Source organism: Vipera berus (genome assembly GCF_964194415.1).
Source record: "Vipera berus genome assembly, chromosome: 11".
In the NCBI taxonomy this organism is placed as follows: domain Eukaryota; kingdom Metazoa; phylum Chordata; class Lepidosauria; order Squamata; family Viperidae; genus Vipera; species Vipera berus.
This window is the reverse complement of record NC_138214.1, coordinates 11,770,993-11,787,724: the sequence shown is the minus strand read 5'-3', so window position 1 is coordinate 11,787,724 and position 16,732 is coordinate 11,770,993. Positions and strand designations below refer to the sequence as shown.

At 44.3% G+C, this 16,732-nt stretch overlaps 1 protein-coding gene across 1 annotated transcript; it reads left to right on the top strand.

Moving 5' to 3' along the window:
* Window positions 1–7,117: 7,117 nt before the first annotated feature.
* On the top strand, window positions 7,118–13,060 carry LOC308673055 (uncharacterized protein; the record flags this gene model as incomplete). The annotated part of the gene is made up of 1 exon (XM_081336436.1): window positions 7,118–13,060. The coding sequence occupies exon 1, from the start codon at window positions 7,133–7,135 to the stop codon at window positions 13,058–13,060; it is 5,928 nt and encodes a 1,975-aa protein (XP_081192562.1). The 5' UTR covers window positions 7,118–7,132.
* Between the last annotated feature and the right edge of the window lie 3,672 nt (window positions 13,061–16,732).

Below are 16,732 nucleotides of genomic sequence, written 5' to 3'. Positions count from 1 at the left end.
TAAATTGACCCACACGCATGCGCACAATGGGAGCGCCGTGTTTGTTAAGCCGCTGAAAGACCGCCCCGGCGCCAGGCTCCTCCTCCCAGCCAATAGAGTTTCGATTTCCTTGATGGCGTCACCGGGAAAGGAGGAGGCTGCGCCCTGTCGGGAAGAAGAGGCAACTGCAGGGCTTGGGTGCTTCTCAACCGGGTCACCAGGACGGGGGAGAGTGCCCATCATCCCCTGCCAAGTCGGGTCACGATGGAGTATGTAGTATTTCGCATCTGGGAAGGAGCCTCGGACGAGCAAGCCAAAGAAGTGGTCCAACCAGACTTTTGGGAATTCACCCTAATATCATTCCTGATTAATGGCCAATTGATTCAACAGAGAGAAGGGGATTTTTAATGGTCTGTCTTAGCACCCGGTGGCTCAGTGGGTTAAGACGCTGAGCTTGTCGATCAGAAGGTCGGCAGTTTGGCGGGTCGAATCCCGAGTGCCGCGTAGCAGAGTGAGCGCCTGTTACGTGTCCCAGCTTCTGCCAACCTAGCAGTTCGAAAGCACGTAAAATGCAAGTAGAAAAATAGGGACCACTCCGGTGGGAAGGTAACAGCGTACCGTGCGCCTTTGGGGTCTAGTCATGCCGGCCACATGACCACGAAGACGTCCTCGGACAAGCGCTGGCTCTTCGGCTTTGAAACGGAGATGAGCACTGGCCCCTAGAGTTGGAAACGACTAGCACGCATGTGCGTTCCCCCTTTACCTTAGCACAGGAGGCTGCACGACATCGGATTTGAGCGCAATCCCCCGCCTCTGCCCGCCCACCCAGTGGGCATTTTGGGGAGTTAAAAAGTTTGCTGTCCTGAGAAAAACAAGTGAGAGAAAACGAGGCCATCTCAAAAATCACAGCCTCTCTCTGCAGATCGATCTGCAGCTCTGGAACACATCATACACAGGGGTTTCTCATCGATCCCTTTTTGATGTGGTCTTGGAAGAAGTGGAGGGTGCACCCAGAGAAGCAAGAACTGCCAGCAATGCATCTAATGAAAGGTCTGTTCAGCACGAGTTTGAAGAAGAGGTAACCCAAAGTGACATTGAGCAAACATCAGAAGAATTGGAAGAGGAGCCATCAGGAGAAATGCTGGATTCTGAGAGTGAATCTAGCCATTTTCATGATACAGACACTTCAAGAGGAGAATCTTCTCTCTAAAGGGAGTTAGAGGGGGAGTTGAATGTGTGTTCTGAAGACTGCTGAAAATTAATATACATTATATTTAGCACTGTTAGCAGAGTGTTTTAGTTTTTTATTATGTTTTGCTGCCTTTGATTTCAAAGGCAGTTTTCTCCTTCAACATTAAACAAATATAGGTTTTGATATTTTAAATATATAAATGATTAAATATAAACATTTTCTTCCAAATGTATACAAACAATGATAGCGTCTATATGTGGCATTTTTTCCTTATCAATTTGTTATTTTGGTAAAAAGCATCTTAGATTCACCATATATCTTATTTTCATAAATCTTGTTTAAGCTCAATTTCTCCTTAATATTCAAACAATTCTTATCAGTTATAATTTTCTCAGTAATTAACATCTAAATATCCAAATTTTTCATTTAAATACACCATCCCAATGTTTTCATATTTCATGTTATAAAAATACTATATTACTTATCTGTCATAACATCTACCTATAACATCTTTTCCAATCAATTTATATTTCACTTCTATTTGTAAAAGTTAATTTATTAAATCACTATATATTCTTTTTTCAAAAGTCTTATTCAGCCTAATTTTCCCTCAATACTTCAATCACTCCTTAATCCTAAATCTTTTCAAACTTAATTTATTTTTAAAATTCAAACTTTTCATTCGCTTACATCAGCCCGGTATTTTTACATTTTGTTATCTTATCAAAAATACTGTATTACCACCAATACACATGGTTCATTTGTTCTGCTCCAGTTGCCTGAACGCACAAAACAGCACCAACGGAAGGGGTATTTCTCCAGTGGTGGGATTCAGCTGGTTCACACCACTTCAGCAGAACGGATAGCTAATTTTTTGTTGCGCAGGCCCAGAATGAACTTCCAGAAGTGGCATCCGCACAGGGAACCGGTTGCTCACATATTTGAATCCTAACCACTGTATTTCTGCCGAATTTGAATTTGAGGCTGTATATTCACACACAGCAAGAAGCAAGGGTTTGGTTTGTTTTACATATCTTACCTGCTATGGGGAGCCAGCCACTGTGGTTTGCAAACCATGTTTTCACAGGTTAATACGTTGTCGTGCTATTGCACTGGTCTACTTTAAAGCATAGTTAAGCAAACTATGCATCGCTGTATTGTGGGACGCGGTGGCTCAGTGGGTTAGGACGCTGAGCTTGTCGATAAGAAGGTCGGCAGTTTGGCAGGTCGAATCCCGAGTGCCGCGTAACAGAGTGAGCGCCTGTTACTCATCCCAGCTTCTGCCAACCTAGCAGTTTGAAAGCACGTAAAAAATGCAAGTAGAAAAATAGGGACCACTCCGGTGGGAAGGTAACAGCGTTCCGTGCGCCTTTGGCGTCTAGTCATGCCGGCCACATGACCACGGAGACGTCCTCGGACAAGCGCTGGCTCTTTGGCTTTGAAACGGAGATGAGCACCGGCCCCTAGAGTTGGAAACGACTAGCACGCATGTGCGGGGGAACCTTTACCTTTACCTTATGCATCGCTGTAAAACAGGGCTCTTCAAACTTGGCCCTTTTATGACTTGTGGACTTCAACTCCCAGAATTCCTCAGCCAGGCATGCCTGGCTGAGGAATTCTGGGAGTTGAAGTCCACAAGTCATAAAAAGGGCCAAGCGTGAAGACCCCTGGTGTAATAGGTTGAACCTTGGTCTAAATCTCAGAGCACTTCAAGTGAGCGCTTCTCTCTGTTTAGGTCTGTATTCTCAGATTTCAATCTGAAAACTGAATCCTGGGGGAAGCAGAGAGATGGCAAGCAGCCTCTGCTGGCGGAATAATCAATTACAGGAAAAGGTCCCCCCCCCAATATGCAAGGCAGAAAAAGGAAGGACTCCGTTTGACTGAGCTGTCCGGGCATGTTTCCCCCCGTGAATTTTCCGTTTCTGGCACCGACCTCCACCCCTTCCCTAGTGATTAAGGCGCGGTGGCTCTCCAGGGCGCCGAGGGGGGGGGGTCCCCAATATTTATCCCACCTCGTTCCTTCCAAGCGTCCCTTTCCCTCCCCCCCCACTCCAAAACACCCAGCTGCTTCACAGCGATGGAAACGGGGCCTGACGGTCGGGGACTCCCAGCCCCCCTTTTGCAAGAGAGGGGCTCCCCCAAAAGCCAGGCTGGGTAAACAATGTGCCGGAGCTCCGCCCCGCCGCCAGCTGGCTTCAGACCAGGCGACTTCGGAGGAGGGGGAAAGGGGAAATCCCCACCCGCCGCCCGGGATAGGTTGGCGCATTTGCGCGCAGATTTTTAAACCGGAGCTATCCCGGAAGCTGCAGAGTTTTTTGCGCCGTTGGGCAAAAAGCATGACGGATCTTGCGGATTTGAGCCCGGCGCAAAGAGAAGAGTACCACAGGTATTTCCGCGTGGAGGGGTTTGCATACGTGGGGAAGGGGCTTTCTTTGTGGGTGGGCTTGGCAGGATCGGGGGAGAGGGGTTTCTTCCCTCCCCATATCTGGTGTGTGGTGTAGTTGGTTCACATAGTGTGGTGGGATGGAGGGTTTGTTGTCACTGTGTGTTGGGGGGGGGGGAGAGAGCACAGGGGGAGGCTCAGCTAATCTCAATGTACACATGTTGTACTTTGACAATAAAGGTTTATTTATTTATTTATTTTATTTGTTTTTCTACTAAGGGGGTCGTCCCCAAAGGTCCTTTTCTTCAAAAGGCGGTTAGACTTCCCCCCACCCCCCCTTTGACAACGTTTGCAAACGAAGAGCGCCTTTGGGACAACCCGATGGTTGAGAATTTCCATAGGGTAGATACCAAGGGGGTCTTTTACCAATGGGAGGGAGCTAAGAGCGAAGCAGAATCATCTTTTGGGGGGAAAGAATGCGAGTGTCAGCCCTGCCTCTGCTCGTGCCTTTAAGTAACAACGAGTCTTGCCTGTGTGTCAGAATCCATTTATATCCCATTCATAAATCCCCATCTGTATGTTCTAAAAATCTTACATCTCTCACTGGATTCTGCCATTCCCAAAGAGGAGAAGAGAAGATGTTAATTGGCTATCCTTATACATTTGTTAATGTATAAGGGTTAAGACGCTGAGCTTGTCGATCAGAAGGTCGGCAGTTTGGCGGGTCGAATCCCGAGTGCCGCGTAGCAGAGTGAGCGCCTGTTACGTGTCCCAGCTTCTGCCAACCTAGCAGTTCGAAAGCACGTCAAAATGCAAGTAGAAAAATAGGGACCAGTCCGGTGGGAAGGTAACAGCATTCTGTGCGCCTTTGGCATCTAGTCATGCCGGCCACATGACCACGGAGACGTCCTCGGACAAGCGCTGGCTCTTCGGCTTTGAAACGGAGATGAGCACCGGCCCCTAGAGTTGGAAATGACTAGCATGCATGTGCGGGGGAACCTTTACCTTTACCTATCCATTTGTTGCAAGGGTGTTTATTTCAGCCTGCCTGCCATTAGACCAGGGGAAGAACCTTTGAACTGAGAAGAACAAAGAAAGGGAGTGGGGGGGGAGAGATCTGGTTTGTATCTCCGATTAGAATCTGAAAGGGAGGAAGGAAATGTCGTAAAAGCATGGAAGATCCCTTCTCCCTTGGAAGGTTTTGACACCTGAACCTTAATTGATCTGGGACTGACCAAATGGACTGAGGGGAGGGGGTTTCACTCGGGGACACTTTAAAAGTACCAACCTGTAACACAGTTTTCAGATCCTGTCTAGATTTCCCACTGACAATTATGTTTTAGTAAAAGTTCCTTTTTGGACAATTCTGACTTCAAGAGTTTCTCTTTCCTAAGACGTGGATTGGGACCTAACATTCTGTTTGGTGGGACAGGTATAGCTTACTAAAGGTTAAGCAGAACGCAGTAAAGCCAAGCCAAAACTGGAGTTTGCACGCCCAAAATTCTGAGTCAAGCTTTCCCCATTGTGTTCCCCCCTCCCACCTAATCGGTTTTGAACAAATTGTTTTGGAAACAGCCTCTGTTTGTAGAGTGGCAAGCAGCTGCATTCTTCCCATTCCAGAGAAGATGCCGGCTGGCATTCACACTGTTTTAACTTTCACTTTCTCCCATCTCTTAACTTTCACTTTTCCCCCCCCCCCTCCTGTTTTCCCCACAACCACAACGGTGTGTGGTGGGTTTGCGCTGAAAGAGAGGGATTAGCCCAAAGTCACCCATTCGGTTTTCATGTCTTAAGGCAGGACTGCAGCTCCTGGCTTCTAGGCCAGTGCCTTGACCACTAACTGCCTTAGCGTTTGGCGAACCAAGCCAGCGGTGACTTACTGGGCAAAGTATGCCTAAACAAAGCACAGCTTAGAACTGTGGTGTCCAGCCTTGGGAACTTGAAGACGTGTGGACTTCAACTCCCAGAAATTTACCATCCAGTTCTGTTCCCAAAGTTGGGCACCCCTCGCTTAGAAGAAGATGTGAATTTAGCCCTTATCTGGATAAAGTCCTGTTTGCTAATAATGTCAATGAAGAACCTTGGCTGCACGTGTTGCTTAAAAAAAAAATCAAATCTAAAGTGAGGGGGAGACTAAGTTTGGATGTCATGGTTCCGATAAATGAGACAGTTCAAACAAAATGCAGGCATTGTTTATCTAAAAAGTCTTAATAATGAAACGAAACATCGGCACTCATGGAGGGATGCCAGAATCTGAAATCTCCTCCCCCCAAACCCATCATAACACACACACAATCCCCGCCCTTATCTACACATCATAAATCACATTATCCAATTAGTTTTACATATGAAGTTTCACTTCCCATTCTGTATGGGGGCTTTTCTTATCTTCTCAGAACATCTGATTGATGTTTCACCCCAAAGCGAAACAATTAAAGTAACAGGCTGTCTCTTATATTGTCAGTGCAAAAATATGTCAATGTTTGCAGCATTGACATTGGAACTGCATCTTCAATTATTTAGAAGAAAGACTTGATGAAAACATTTGCTGAAAGTAAAGGATAACTTTGCAACGCTGTCATCTTGAGGCTGTGGAACAGTTTGCAACCAGCCCTTTTCTGATACTAGAACGCCACGTTTAGGAGCCGGAAGGAGAAAGAGGATAATATACAATGCAGGAGAATGTGTTGACTTTTCAGATTTGCAAAAATCCCCTGGCTTTAATACAGGTACTCCTCGACTTACCATCATAATTGAGCCCAAAATTTCTCTTGCTAAGTGATTTCCCCACCACCACCTTTTACAGCTTTTCTTGCCACATTTGTTAAGTGAGTCACTGCAGTTGTTAAAGTTAGTACCACAGTTGTTAAGTGAATCTGGCTTCCCTATTGACTTTGCTTGGCAGAAGGTCACAAAAGTTGATCACATGACCCCGGGGACACTGCAACCGTCATAAATATGAGTCGGTTAAAAACTGCCCAAATTTTGATCACAGGGATGGTGTAGCAGTCTTGTGAAAAATGGTCGTATGTCATTTTTTTCAGTGCTGATGTAACTTTAAATGGTCACTAAATGAACTGTTGTAAGTCGAGGACTACCTGTACCAGCCTAGAAATAAGCGCTACTATTACCACCCACCTCCAAATCCAAGGCACTTACGTTGCACAGGCAGAAAGCACTAAAATAATTCTCTTCTGTGTTCTTTATTTTTCTGCCCTTGAGTGGTTTTCTGTCTGTTTGTTTCTGACTACAGAACTCTCTCTTGATTTCACAGATATGTGTCCCAAGCAAAGGAGGAGGCCAGAAGTGGGAACTTGGAAGCATCTGTCCAATTGTTCCAACAGGCTCTTGAAATCCATTTCAGTGAAAGGCTGACAGCGAACGTTAAAAAGTTAGAGGCAGCCTTGGCTTCTCTGGCTCTGGATCAAGAGGATGACTGCTTTGTGGACGTGTGTCAGAGTGGACTCATGCTGTATGAAGAAATGCACGATAAGCTTTTTGATCATCAGAGGGAAGGGGTTGCTTTTTTGTACAAGTTGTATCAAGATGGAAGGAAGGGCGGCATCCTGGCAGATGACATGGGACTCGGGAAGACCATTCAGATCATCGCGTTCCTCTCTGGGATGTTTGACGCAGAACTCATCCGTTCCGTGTTGCTGATTCTCCCAACTACCCTTCTTAACAACTGGGAGAAAGAGTTTGCCAAGTGGACCCCAGGCTTGCGAGTGAAAGTTTTTCATGGGACCAACAAAGCTGAACGCAACAGGTATCTGGAGCGGATCCAGAGGAGAAAGGGCATCTTGCTCACAACCTACCAGATGGTCCTCAACAACTGGCAGCAGCTATCTAGCTTTGGTGGGAAAGAGTTTGTTTGGGACTATATCATTCTGGATGAAGCCCATAAAATCAAAACTCCATCTGCCAAAACGACAAAATCTGTGCACGCCATTCCTTCCAAAAATCGCATCCTTCTCACAGGGACTCCGGTCCAAAACAATCTCAAGGAACTTTGGGCTCTTTTTGATTTTGCTTGCCAAGGGTCACTTTTGGGTACCCTCAAAACCTTTAAGATGGAATATGAGAATCCTATCACAAAAGCTAGGGAAAAAGACGCCACTCCTGAAGAGAAAGCTCTGGGACTTAAAATCTCGGAAAACCTGATGTCCATCATTAAGCCCTATTTTCTCAGACGGACTAAAGATGAGCTCCAGAAGAAGAAGAAGACTGAGTTTCCAAGCCAACTTCCTGAAGACCAAAGTAAAGATGTTGCTTCTGCCATGCCTTCTCTTCCTCGAAAGAACGAGTTCATTGTATGGGTGTTTTTAGCACCTATACAAGAGGAAATATATAGAAAATTTATCTCTTTGGATCATATCAAGGAGCTGTTGACGTCTACAAGGTCCCCACTGGCTGAACTGAGTGTCCTGAAGAAGCTCTGCGATCATCCAAGGCTCTTGTCAAATCGAGCATGTATTCAACTTGGGTTGGAAGCATCCAATTATAGCGAACAAGAAGTTGGTGAAAATGAACCTGTTGAGTTTCCAGACATGAAGAGGAGTATTAAACATGTTTCTGATGAGATGCTAATTCAGGAGTCAGGAAAGTTGAGCTTCCTTGTGGCGCTGCTGGAAAGACTGCAAGATGAGGGACACAGAACTCTGGTGTTCTCCCAATCACGAAAAATGTTGGACATTATAGAGCGCATCTTAACTCACAGGGGCTTTAAGCTCATGCGCATTGATGGGACAGTGACCCATTTGGTAGAACGAGAGAAGAGAATTGGCATGTTTCAGAAAGATGGAGACTACTCTGTCTTTTTGCTTACTACTCAAGTTGGTGGGGTCGGTTTAACCTTAACAGCTGCTAGCCGGGTGGTGATTTTTGATCCTAGCTGGAATCCAGCTACAGATGCTCAAGCTGTGGACCGAACTTACAGGATTGGCCAAAAAGACAATGTCATAATCTACCGGCTAATTACCTGTGGGACAGTAGAAGAGAAGATCTATAGAAGACAAGTCTTCAAGGATTCCTTAATACGTCAAAGCACGGGTGATAAGAAAAACCCCTATCGCTATTTCACTAGACAAGAGCTAAGAGAGTTGTTCACCCTGGAAGACACTCGAAGCTCAGCCACACAACTGCAGTTGCAGTCCTTACATGCCACCCAAAGAAAAACAGACACCAAGTTGGATGAGCACATTGCATATCTCCATATGCTGGAGATATTTGGCATTTCTGACCATGATTTGATGTACACACGTGAGACAGCACATGAGGACGAAGCTGAAAATGAAGAAGCCCACAGGTACATTGAACACAGAGTCCAAAAAGCCCAAGAATTAGTACGACTAGAATCTCAGATGAATAACCAGCTGATGAGAAATATCAGAAACACGACTGAAGGAGCATGGCTGAGAGATATAGATTCATCCAACCAGCCAAAAACAAAACCACCCAAGTCTTCATCAGGTGACACTCTTGGACCATCCATGTCTGAAAGGACGAGCCCAATAGTCGTGGACTCACCCACCCCATCCATGAAGAAATCACCAACTCCTCCTCCAAGTCCTGCTGTTACGTCACCTGTATTTATTAGTCCTGTCGTCAGTAATGAAGTTGTTGATCTTGTAAGTGATGATGACCATAATGTTAGTGATATGGTCAATTTGAGCTCTAAAATGACCAGTCTGATGATTGAAGAGGTGGCTGATGAGCAAATGATTCAGATTATTTCTAATACGGAGGATGCCTCGCCTTCTGAGGAAAAAGAACACCAATATTGCAGCCTCCAAGAGTGTGAACTAAAGGCCGGGACAGGTCTTGTGTCCACTTTTCTGAGTCCTTCACAATCTAACAAAGTGGACTGCAGTCCTGAATCCAGGGCAATCTCTGAGCTACCTGCCAAGGATACGGATGATGAGCAAATAGTTTTCCATACAAATAATAGCAATGTTCTGCATTCCAAAAACCAAGAGTATCAACTAAGCAGACTGCAAACAGAGGAACAAAATGAAAGCTTAAATGTTGTATCTTCTTTTCCCCAAGCGGTTTCATTATCCGTGGAAGGCCATGTCATCTCTGAATCCAAAATGATCTCTTGCGATCCATCTCCTGAAGCAAGAAGTGAGCTTAAGGATGTCCAGATGAAACTGCTGCAGGAGTCATTTCTTTATCCTTCTGATGATGGCGGGCACCAGACTGAGACTGAAATATCACTTGATGTTCTTCCAATCTCTTGTGGAGATGCCTGTGAAAAAATGAGCAGTCTGCCTATTGAAGATGTGGCTGATGAGCAAATGGTTCAGATTATTTCTAATACGGAGGATGCCTCACCTGAGGAAAAAGAACACCAATATTGCAGCCTCCAAGAGTGTGAACTAAAGGCTGGGACAGGTCTTGTGTCCACTTTTCTGAGTTCTTCACAATCTAACAAAGTGGACTGCAGTCCTGAATCCAGGGCAATCTCTGAGCTACCTGCCAAGGATACGGATGATGAGCAAATAGTTTTCCATACAAATAATAGCAATGTTCTGCATTCCAAAAACCAAGAGTATCAACTAAGCAGACTGCAAACAGAGGAACAAAATGAAAGCTTAAATGTTGTATCTTCTTTTCCCCAAGCGGTTTCATTATCCGTGGAAGGCCATGTCATCTCTGAATCCAAAATGATCTCTTGCGATCCATCTCCTGAAGCAAGAAGTGAGCTTAAGGATGTCCAGATGAAACTGCTGCAGGAGTCATTTCTTTATCCTTCTGATGATGGCGGGCACCAGACTGAGACTGAAATGTCACTTGATGTTCTTCCAATCTCTTGTGGAGATGCCTGTGAAAAAATGAGCAGTCTGCCTATTGAAGATGTGGCTGATGAGCAAATGGTTCAGATTATTTCTAATACGGAGGATGCCTCACCTGAGGAAAAAGAACACCAATATTGCAGCCTCCAAGAGTGTGAACTAAAGGCTGGGACAGGTCTTGTGTCCACTTTTCTGAGTTCTTCACAATCTAACAAAGTGGACTGCAGTCCTGAATCCAGGGCAATCTCTGAGCTACCTGCCAAGGATACGGATGATGAGCAAATAGTTTTCCATACAAATAATAGCAATGTTCTGCATTCCAAAAACCAAGAGTATCAACTAAGCAGACTGCAAACAGAGGAACAAAATGAAAGCTTAAATGTTGTATCTTCTTTTCCCCAAGCGGTTTCATTATCCGTGGAAGGCCATGTCATCTCTGAATCCAAAATGATCTCTTGCGATCCATCTCCTGAAGCAAGAAGTGAGCTTAAGGATGTCCAGATGAAACTGCTGCAGGAGTCATTTCTTTATCCTTCTGATGATGGCGGGCACAAAACTGAGACTGAAATGTCACTTGATGTTCTTCCAATCTCTTGTGGAGATGCATGTGAAATAATGAGCAGTCGGACTATTGAAGATGTGGCTGATGAGCAAATGGTTCAGATTATTTCTAATACGGAGGATGCCTCACCTGAGGAAAAAGAACACCAATATTGCAGCCTCCAAGAGTGTGAACTAAAGGCTGGGACAGGTCTTGTGTCCACTTTTCTGAGTTCTTCACAATCTAACAAAGTGGACTGCAGTCCTGAATCCAGGGCAATCTCTGAGCTACCTGCCAAGAATACGGATGATGAGCAAATAGTTTTCCATACAAATAATAGCAATGTTCTGCATTCCAAAAACCAAGAGTATCAACTAGGCAGACTACAAACAGAGGAACAAAATGAAAGCTTAAATGTTGTATCTTCTTTTCCCCAAGTGGTTTCATTATCCGTGGAAGGCCATGTCATCTCTGAATCCAAAATGATCTCTTGCGATCCATCTCCTGAAACAAGAAGTGAGCTTAAGGATGTCCAGATGAAACTGCTGCAGGAGTCATTTCTTTATCCTTCTGATGATGGCGGGCACAAAACTGAGACTGAAATGTCACTTGATGTTCTTCCAATCTCTTGTGGAGATGCATGTGAAATAATGAGCAGTCGGACTATTGAAGATGTGGCTGATGAGCAAATGGTTCAGATTATTTCTAATACGGAGGATGCCTCACCTGAGGAAAAAGAACACCAATATTGCAGCCTCCAAGAGTGTGAACTAAAGGCTGGGACAGGTCTTGTGTCCACTTTTCTGAGTTCTTCACAATCTAACAAAGTGGACTGCAGTCCTGAATCCAGGGCAATCTCTGAGCTACCTGCCAAGAATACGGATGATGAGCAAATAGTTTTCCATACAAATAATAGCAATGTTCTGCATTCCAAAAACCAAGAGTATCAACTAGGCAGACTACAAACAGAGGAACAAAATGAAAGCTTAAATGTTGTATCTTCTTTTCCCCAAGCGGTTTCATTATCCGTGGAAGGCCATGTCATCTCTGAATCCAAAATGATCTCTTGCGATCCATCTCCTGAAACAAGAAGTGAGCTTAAGGATGTCCAGATGAAACTGCTGCAGGAGTCATTTCTTTATCCTTCTGATGATGGCGGGCACAAAACTGAGACTGAAATGTCACTTGATGTTCTTCCAATCTCTTGTGGAGATGCATGTGAAATAATGAGCAGTCGGACTATTGAAGATGTGGCTGATGAGCAAATGGTTCAGATTATTTCAAATATGGAGGATGCCTCACCTTCTGAAATGTCACTTGATGTTCTTCCAATCTCTCATGGAGACGCATGTGAAATGAATGAACTAGATGCTGTGGCACCCCATGAGACCAGGGCTAGCAAAATGACAGAAAACAGTGCACTGCAGAAATCTGGAGTGAGAGAAACCAGGCAGGATGGATCTTTTGCCGTTTCTTCTCACTTTCAGGTCAATTTTAATCTCTCCTTGGAAGAGTCGGAGAACGGACCACAAGCTACCTCAGAAAAAAGCATGTCATTGGAGGACAGTGAAAATGACGGATTCCAGCTGCGGTTGGATAGCTACTGTAGCTCTGCCACTGAGTCTGTTGGGGGAGAACATGGGCATCCCAGAAACCTCCAGGCTAGTAATGCTGTAGATGGCTCTGTGGTCACGGACGATTCCAACAGTCCATGTGATAGCAGAGACAGTTTTTGGTGGGGAAAAAAGAAGCCTACTGCAATTATTGTTTCGGATGAGGAAGACGAAAATGATGAATTAATAGATGACCTGGATGAGGACAAGCCAGATGGAATGTGTATGTCTACGCCAAAGACCAACAGGCCAACGCCTGCAATTTATTTTTCTCCAAGGTTCAAACTGAGTGGAAGAAGATCAACAGCTTCTCGTCGATCCCTTTTTGATGTGGTCTTGGAAGAAGTGGAGGGTGCACCCAGAGAAGCAGGAACTGCCAGCAATGCATCTAATGAAAGGTCTGTTCAGTATGAGTTTGAAGAAGAGCTAACCCAAAATGACATTGAGCAAACATCAGAAGAATTGGAAGAGGAGCCATCAGGAGAAATGCTGGATTCTGAGAGCGAATCTAGCCATTTTCATGATACAGACACTTCAAGAGGACAATCTTCTCTCTAAAGGAAGAGTTAGAGGGGGAATCTAATACATTTGGAAAAAAGAAAGCTCTAAGTTACTGTCCTTGAGTTGAATGTTTGTTCTGAAGACTTGTTCCTATGGTTGGATTTTATTTTGGAGAACTAACTGCTGAAAATTTATATACATTATATTTAGGACTGTCTTAGCTGATTCTTTTAATTCTTTATTATGTTTCATTTCAAAGACAGTTCAATTTCTATCAACCATTTTCTCTTGGGTATGGCCAACGTGCTGGAATTTGGAGAGTCATTTCTCCTTTAGGTAGCTAATCTTTCATTTGGCTATATTACTTGAGACCTTCATTGCAATGATGATTGAGTCTCCGATTCAAAAAAAGTTATTTTTTTTTAAAAAAAATCCTGATAATAGAAGACTGATGTGCCAATAAGGTCTGATTAATGTCTAGCATTGACAATTGACTCATATGCTCCAGTAATAATGACATTTAGCACATGGAAAATGCTTAGAGCCAGGGCTTTTTTTGTCATAGAACGCCCAGAACGGAGTTCCGGCACCTTTTTTGGATGGAACCTTGTAGGCTAGGCAAGGTGGGTTGTATGACATGTGTGAGTTCCGGCACCTTTTTCTTTTACAAAAAAAGCACTGCTTAGAGCAGTGTTTTCCAGTCTTGGCAACTTTTAAGATGTGTGGATGTTAAGTCCCAGAATTCCTCAGCCATCTTCTTGACTGGGGAATTTTGGGGTTTGAAACCCATACAATTTAAAGTTGCCAAGATTGAAAACCGCTGGCTTAGTCATTGCCATAAAGCCTAAAATATGACCATTCCTTTAATCAGGTAATAGGAATAGCTTGAGCATTCGAAAGTCATTTTTCTATTTTTAAACATCCCAATAGTGTTTTTCCCCCCACCCATGTTTTATACAAATACTGGTTGTTGACTACAGTTTAGCCCAAAATTTCCATTGCTAAGCAAGACAGTTGTTAAGAGAGTTTTTCCCCATTTTACGACCTTTCTTGGTACAGTTGTTGGGTCAGTAAACATGGTTGTAAAGTGAATCTGGCTTCCCCATTGACTTTCTTTATCAGAAGGTTACAAAAGTTGACCACATGAGGCTGGGACACCTCAACTGTCATAAAATACATTCCAGTTGCCACGTATCCAAATTTAGATCACATGACCCTGTGGATGCTGCCTGGTTGTAAGAGTGAAAATTGGTCATAAGTCACATTTTTCAGTGCCCTTCTAACATCGCTCACTAAACAAATGGTTGTAAGTTGAGGAACACCTATAAAACTTTTCCCCTTTGACTGGCGAACAAGTCGTGCTACATCAGAAGTGAAAAGTCAAATATGTGACCCATTCCTCATTGATTGTGGTTGCATAATGGCTGGGCTCACACAACACTAAAATCCATGCACTGTAAAAAGGCAATAGCTGGCTTGCGCGGTGGCTCAGTGGGTTAGGACGCTGAGCTTGTCGATCAGAAGGTCAGCAGTTTGGCGAGTCAAATCCCGAGTGCCGCGTAGCAGAGTGAGCGCCTGTTACTTGTCCCAGCTTCTGCCAACCTAGCAGTTCGAAAGCATGTAAAAATGCAAGTAGAAAAATAGGGACCACTCCGGTGGGAAGGTAACAGCGTTCCGTGTGTCTTTGGCATCTAGTCATGCCGGCCACATGACCACGGAGACGTCCTCGGACAAACGCTGGCTCTTCGGCTTTGAAACGGAGATGAGCACCGGCCCCTAGAGTCGGAAACAACTAGCACGCATGTGCGGGGGAACCTTTACCTTTACCTTTTTACCTTAACCTGCTTTGTGGGGGTGTTACAAAACGAGCCTGGGGAAATGTCTGTTGTGGTTTTCTGAGTTTGAAGAATGGAGCAGAAAGAATAAAATTTACCTTGCTTTCTCTATAGGCTGTTTTGGTTAGGGCTAGAAACAAACAAAATGGACAATAACAGAGTTGGAAGGGATCTTGGAGATCTTCAAGTCTATCTCTTTCCTTTCTTCCTCTCTTCCCTTTGTTCCTCCCTCCCTCCTTCCCTCCTCCCTTTTGTTCTTTCTTCTTTTGTTTCTCTCTCCCAGTTCCTCTCCTTCCTCTCCCTTCCTTCCTTCCTTCTTCCCTCCTCCCTCCGCCATTGCAAAGAAACCCGTGTTGAAGCAGAGATCTGTAATCTCTTGCCCTTCCCCAGTCAAAATCCACAGTATGAACAGTGGGGTTCTCCTAATCTGTAAACTTGCAGATACGTTAAGTAGTCCAATCAAAGCTTATTTAATTAAGTCTCCTTAAAGTGATATAATTGCTATTTGCTGAGAATTCTCAAAAGCGGACTTTCATTCGTCTTGAGCATTACTACATAAATCGATGCCGCAGCTGGCAACATTTAAGCTGGTTCCTGCATTGTTGGGTTTGGATGGGTGGCTTTTGTGGACCCAGCTATTGTGGTTTGCAAAGTTTGTTTTGTGCTTTAATGTTATACAGGCTTTTCCAGTTGTGCCATGCGCTAAATACATTTTCCAGTTGTGATTTATTCATGTCTGAGTTAAACAAGCTGTCTCAGTGCTAGCCTCTAAGGTAGGGCCAAGTCAAGAAATGGGCAAGGCAAGGACTCTTTATTGTGGTAAGGTAGAACAACGACCTTGAAAGCCTATCCAACTTTCCTTCTGCTCCATTTTCTACTAAAAATCAAGGCACAATTATTTTACATTCCTCATTTTTCAACAGAGGTTTCCACCAATCCACAGTGACATTAGGATTTGCTGGCGATACTGTACTTTTCTAGTGTATGAACTCAGCCAACTTAAGTACATCCTCCTGGCCCAATAATTTTAGAATTCTTACAGGTTTCATCTATTTTGAGCTGTTTCCAATGCCATGCTGCTACTGGTGAGCATTTATGTAGGATGAAACTGTCAGAGCTTGTGACCATAATTTATTCCATTTCCTTTCTATAAAAGACCTGGTTTTGGGGGTGGGGGCAGCATCCATGTCCCAACAATCTACTTTTGTGTGTCAGAAAGGAAGCATCCAATCCTGTCCAGGGTACATTTCCTTCCCTTTGAGTGTTTAAATATAGAACCAAATAAGGTCTCTGCCTTCCTTCTATCTAGAATGAGTCATCTTTCCTTGACGTCATGTCTCAGAAAAGGCAAGTCTGCTTCGACGTCATTGGAGGTGGCAGCTGCACCTTGTCAGGTCCTATTGATCTCCCATTCCATCAGAGAGAGAGAGAGAGAGGTGTGTGGGGGGGAGAGCTTCCAGATGCTCTGTGTCTTTCTGGTCTCTCTCCATTGATGTCATCAGCTTTGTCTTCATACTGAAAGCTAAGCCAGGGTGCTGGATTCCAAAGCCAGGGTTGACCTTTCTCTCCAGCCAGCATCAAAGGAAACAGCTCTTCAGATCATTTTTGTATTGCATGACTGGAATCATCCTGAATTGTCCTCAAGTTGGGGTGGAATCTTAGTCATTAATCTGCTGCTTATGACTGGTTACTCAACCCCACCTACCTTTAGAGGAGTGAAGTTTACTCAACCCAGTCCTGGAGCTTTACCTAGGGAGACACTGATTTACTCAAGTTACGACCACAATTGAGCCCAAAATTTCTGTCACTGAGACATTTGTTAAAAAGAGTATTGCTCCATTTTGCGACCTACCTTGCCACAGTTGTTAAGTGGGTCACTGCAGTTGTTAAGTTA